A 6290-nucleotide genomic window follows, 5' to 3' on the forward strand; every position below is an offset into this window, starting at 1 on the left:
CCTTTACTACAAAATCTATATTTAACCAACTGATTACTGAACCTAATTAATAATAAAATAGATTTTGGTATTATTATATTATGTATTATGTATTTAAATTTGTTATGCACATTGGCAATATGATGTTATAATATATAATAATATTATATATTATATTACACACATATATATATATATATATATAATATTATAATATTATATTATAAATAAAATTTTATATTAAATAAAAAATATATATTTACTAGTAGGCAATTATTAAAAAATTATATTTTTATTTTATAAAATAGTGCGAATGTGTGTAATTTAAATAAATATTAAGCACAAATTAAAAGGAATTATACAGCAGTAGCCAGTAATACTTTTGAAATGATTTTTTATAAGCAGAGTGATTTTTCAATTATTTGGTTATTTTTATTATTATTTTTTTGTATATGTTTATTGTTGTGAATTAAAATATATATAGTGTGTTCACCAATTTAGGGAACACTGAATTTCTCGGCCGGATTATATTCAGTGTTAGGACTTGTTTAGATAAATTTATCTAGATAAAAATTTCATTATCTATTATTTTATCTATATTAAAATTTACTGGTCATCTATTTTTTTGTCTAGTTTTTCAAACTTCAGTTATCCATATCAATTTATCTAAATAATTTTTTATGCATATGTATTTTTTTTCTTTACATTTTTGTTCAAAATCAAAAATCATACCAATACAATGTAACAGAAGGTATATAGTACAATAATTTTAAGCAGTCTTAAAATCTTGAAAGTCAGTTATTTGTCGTTGGCTATTGTGATATTTCCGTTTAATAATTTGATGTTCATGCAGGTTATTGCTAGTTAGTTATTTCTGATAGACCGTGGCGACAGAAAAACATTAAGGTGCGTTTACATTATAGTCGAATGCAAACGAACGCGAGCGAATGCTACCGAATACATTCGTACGCGAATTCGTTGATGATTCGGCCGTTTACTGTGTTCAGTACTATTCGCGGTTGTTCGGGCTTGTTCATAAGCATTCGCTTTGAAAACAAAATATGGTTTAAAATATTCAGTTGTGGGCACACTACTATCCAGTAAACACGTGTAAATTCTATTTAAATTTGTTGTTTTTTTAATTATTTTGTTTATATTTGTTAATAAAAATGTCTTCAAGTGAAGATGCCGAAGATTTATTACTAGCTTGTGCATGTGCTATTACTACGAAATTATTGGTAAAAAAAAAAACAAAGAAAAAAACGTCGTTGGTGGATGCGATCGCTGTATCGGAACAGAGAATTATATAGTGGTAGTATGTTACTTAATGATTTAAAAAATGAAGACGGAGACCATTTCAAGAACTGCTGTAGAATGACTCCTGAAACGTTCAGAAATTTACTCAATTTAATTGAACCCAAAATCAGAAAAGAAGATACACAGTTTAGGTTATCTATATCAGCAAATGAAAGACTAGCTTTAACTCTCAGATACTTAGCCACGGGTGATTCTTTTGCAAGCTTATCGTTACTCTTTAAAGTATCAAAATCATCCATTTCGTCTATAATTCCGGAAGTATGCACTGCAATAATTGAGGAACTACAAGATTATATAAAGGTAAATATTGTTTGTTATATATGTCTAGCTTATAAGTAGGTATATAAGCAGATAATCTAGTAGGTATATGATATTTATATATGAGTACATGACATACAGTTAATAAAGTATGATATTGTATTATGAAGTAACCAAATTAATTTTATTCTTTAAAATTATTGTTATTAAAATATACATATTAATAATAAATAAATTTTAATTATAAACATTTTGTAATTACAAATCAGAAAAGTTGTTAGGAATATACTGTGACTGTGGCGACTGAGGCGGAACAGAGGACATAGAATGAAGAGATGGCGAAGACGATGACGAAAAGTATGTGTCCGGTGACTGTGGTTGAGTTGAAAATGTAGAATGGTGAGCTGTTGAAGGTGTTAAAGTAGAATACGGTAACTGCATAGAAGGCGAAGATGTTGAAGTATCGTATGTTCTTATTGACTGTGGTGGTATAGAATAAATCGACTGAAAATCTGGCAAAGATGCAGCAATTTGTGATGTTGAAGTATCTTGAGACTGATTAGTTTGGTGTTGGAATTTGAAGCTTAATTCAGCGTTGAATATTAAAGAACTTATTTGATGTTGTAATATTGTTTTCGTTCGATCATCGAACTGCTCTAATTTGCTAGCAATAAATTCTCCAAATATGGTAGAATCATTTTTTTGTTTTTTTGCTTGCCTTTTATCAGAAATATCTTGCATAATATTTTGTAAATTTTGAATAACTTTATCACTGTCAGTTGTTTTTTTACGTTTGTTTGGTAGTTTTTTGGGAGAAACAAATGGTTTTCTTTGCTCTCGAGGTTGTTCTGCTTCCCTTGATGTTTCCCCCAACAATTCGTCTATAATATTTTCATTGACATTTATAATAGAATCTTCTAATAATTGACTATTATCTGGCTGTAAGTAAAATATTTATAAAAATAATTAATTAATTACTTCAAAAATTTAAATTAACTTTTTAAATACACTAAATTTTTTTTTATGTTTAAAAATATAAACACCTAATGTATAGTGTTGTAGTATACGCCGATCAAATCTAATGTACAGACACAAAAACACAAAATAAGTTAATACTTGAATTAATATGAATCTCTTCCTACAGTCGTCGATCCACACGACGACCGCAGAAGAGCCCTTGTTATTTACCTTAGCTCTTCTTTTTATACATAATTTTCCTACTTAACATAAACAATTTGTTCTACTTAAAACTACTTACTAGAGTCTAGTCAGGGGTCGGCAACCTTTTTAGTTGGAAGAGCCAAAAGTTACAATATACAAAATTTTCAAAACTTTAAAGAGCCACTAAAAATTGTCGTAATTTTTTAAATATTATTTAATTTTTAATTTTAATAACCATAATAATAAAATAATACAGTTATTAAATAATAGAGAGTTACATCAATATGAGCATTGGCTTTGCATGTATTTTTAAAGTTTTGTTAAATTTTTGGGTGTGGAACTGGAGAGCCGCAACTTAAGATTAAAAGAGCCACATGTGGCTCGCGAGCCGCAGGTTGCCGACGGTCGACCCCTGTATTAGACTAAAAAATATATTATTTATATTTCTTATGATATTGACATTGCTTAATTGATTTGAAATGTACTAGGTTACATAAACATACATTAGTTATTGTTAGAGAAAAATGACCGGCTTAGAATACAAATTAATTATTAAACATATTATTGCCTAATACTACAGTATGGTCAGTATGTAGGTACCTACATTAAACAATATATAATATAATATACTTATTTTAATATGTATTTATGTATAATTTTTAAGTAAAATCCTATTTAAATATTGTTGTTAATGCATAGTATGAACTATAAAGTACCTATAATAATGGTAGTATATATTAATACTTTTCATTTTATAAATTTTGTTATATTATATTAATAATTTTTAACAATATTTTATGACAAATACTTATGTTTAAGTATAGTTATAAATTTTATTTATTTATTTTAAACTATTTTAGATACCAACAACTCAAGAAGATTGGTTAAATGTTGCTAGAAAATACGAAACAACTTGGAACTTTCCTCATTGCCTTGGTGCAATTGATGGAAAACATGTGCAATTGCAAGCACCCATTGGAAGTGGTAGTGATTACATTAATTATAAGTCAACGTTTAGTATTGTTCTTATGGCAATAGTTGATGCTGATTATAATTTTTTGTACGCAAATATCGGTTGCCAAGGCAGAATTTCAGATTCTGGAGTTCTTCGGAATACGTCGTTTTTTAAAAAACTCGAAAGAAATGAATTGGAACTTCCACCAGCAAACAGTTTAAATGGAAGAAAAAAAACAGTACCATATGTATTTGTAGCTGACGAAGCTTTTCCCTTAATGGAAAATATACTCAAACCCTATCGCGGAACTCATGAAAAAGGATCAACCAAAAGAACATTTAACTATCGATTGTCTCGAGCCCGAAGAGTTGTGGAAAATGTTTTTGGCATTTTATCAGCAGTATTTAGAGTGCTTCGAAAACCAATGTTGCTTGAACCAAACAAAGCAGAGATTGTAATAACGGCATGTGTATACTTGCATAATTATTTACGTAAAAATAAATCATCGAGGGATGCATATTCGCCGCCAGATTTTTTCGATCGTGAAGTTGAAGGACGTAATGTTGTTGGAACGTGGAGACAAGACACCAACAATACTTTACGTACATTAGAAAGAGTGGGAAGAAGAGCTACACGATTAGCAGAAGAAAATAGAGATGAGTTTGCAGAGTATTTTTGTGGAAATGGTGCAGTACCGTGGCAAACAGAATTAGCATAACATTTATTTTTTAGTAAATTATGTCAAGTAAGGTTAACTTTATATATAGGTACAAATTATGTTTAGTAGGTTATTTTCTAATTACAGTGACATTATATCTATCAAAACCAAGACGTATGCACATGATCCACTTTATATTTAGTCATGTGTAATGTGTATGTTGTATTATCAAACTGTGTATATTATATAAAAATGTTGTAATATACTTCGTAGTATTCAAACTAGAAACCAGAAAAGAATTGTTTCTTTTATTTTTAGCACAGTTTATATGTCATGAAAATGGGAAACCAAAAACATTGCTATAAAAATAAACGTTATTATAAAATGTTTATTAATACGTTTATGGAATACATATTTTTGACAAATACTTTTTTGATATGGTCATAACTTTTCTCGATATTGCTGCCAGTAGGTTTAAAAAAAATAATTATACAATACACATTTATAACTTAATAGTTGAAAGTACTTACATCAATGGTATCTTTAGTTTCTCGTGGCGAAAATTTGTCGTTCAAAAACTGCATTGCTTTAAAAGCAAACCACTTTGAATGAAACACTTCATCAGCTCCAGCGCCAGAACGTTTTGTGTTTACTTCAAGGCGACGTTCCCTTCTATATGACGCTTGTAAACTTTCCATCTTCCTCTTAACTTCGTTTACACTTTTCTTCATTTCCTTACTTATTTCACACCAATAATCAATTTTTCTTTTTGCCATCTTGTATTGACTATTGGTCGGATCCCATAGAATTGATCTGGCTTTATACATCTCAATGAGAAGTAGACACTCTTCATTCGTCCAATCCATTATTTATTTTTTTATAAGTATAATAAGTATTAAAAACTATTATTCAAATTGAAAAAGCTGTGGTGCGTGCGGTAATTGATCTCGAACACAACCGAATCAGAAATGACAGCCGAATATCGTTCGAACTGAACGAGCGTTTTCTTTGACCGTACCGCTATCCGAGCGAGCGTCACCGAACGCGAACGAATCGTTCGGCGCCAGTTCGCTCGCGTTCGGCAAAATGTTTACACTACTGAATTCGGTACGATTCGCTCGCGTTCGTTCGCGTTCGGACTATAATGTAAACCAGGGGTCTTCAACCTTTTTATGCAGCGGGCCACGTTAGTTACGCATTGCTATAATACATTGCACTTGAATGAGTTGAATTACGCTTGCAACGTCAAAACCAATTCATTCATAATTTATTCGACCATATTAAAGCTTTCGAAAATAAACTTATGCTGGAAATCCAGCTAAAAACAACACAACTCACTTCCCATGTATGTCAAAATACAATGTTACTCAACGGAAAATACGCAGAAGCAATTTCTGATTTAAAACACCAGTTCGAGTTGAGGTTCTCAGATTTCAAAGCTAAGAAACATATTTTAATTTGTTTTCAATTCCATTTTCATTATCAGTTGAAGATGTCCCGAAACATGCAAATGGAGATCATTGATTTACAAACAATAAGTATTAAAAGAAAAGTACAATAATGTTGAACTTTCAATTTTTATTCGAAATATATTGACAGAGACATATCCTACTCTTCGAAACAACGCATTAAGAATGATGTCTCTTTAAGGTGTACTTACACTTTGTGAACATATTTTTCACAATGAACAAGCAACCGAAACAGGAGCTCGGTACTGACAGTCACTTGAAAGTCACTCGAATTGCCCTGTCGCAGATCCAACTAAATATTTAAATCAGATTAGTAAACATATCATATCGGATAATTATAAATTTATATTAACTAAAAAGATGTTATCACATATTATGTTTAATAATAATAGTATAATAATTGTAATTTAAAATGTAAGTCAGAAATGTTAATAATAAAACTGAATTTTGTATAAATATAATGTTTTATTACGAATGCGGCCCGCAAGATTAT

The 6290-nt window shown here is 29.7% G+C and overlaps 1 protein-coding gene across 1 annotated transcript; it reads right to left on the bottom strand.

Moving 5' to 3' along the window:
* Positions 1-1336: 1336 nt before the first annotated feature.
* LOC112597166 lies at positions 1337-5194 on the bottom strand. The gene is made up of 4 exons (XM_025343103.1): positions 4859-5194; positions 1817-2493; positions 1419-1578; positions 1337-1360 (listed from the first exon to the last, which is right to left on the bottom strand). The coding sequence occupies exons 1-4, from the start codon at positions 5192-5194 to the stop codon at positions 1337-1339; spliced, it is 1197 nt and encodes a 398-aa protein (XP_025198888.1).
* Between the last annotated feature and the right edge of the window lie 1096 nt (positions 5195-6290).

Source organism: Melanaphis sacchari, unplaced genomic scaffold, assembly GCF_002803265.2.
Source record: "Melanaphis sacchari strain LSU unplaced genomic scaffold, SCAv2.0 Contig38_pilon_pilon, whole genome shotgun sequence".
NCBI lineage: Eukaryota > Metazoa > Arthropoda > Insecta > Hemiptera > Aphididae > Melanaphis > Melanaphis sacchari.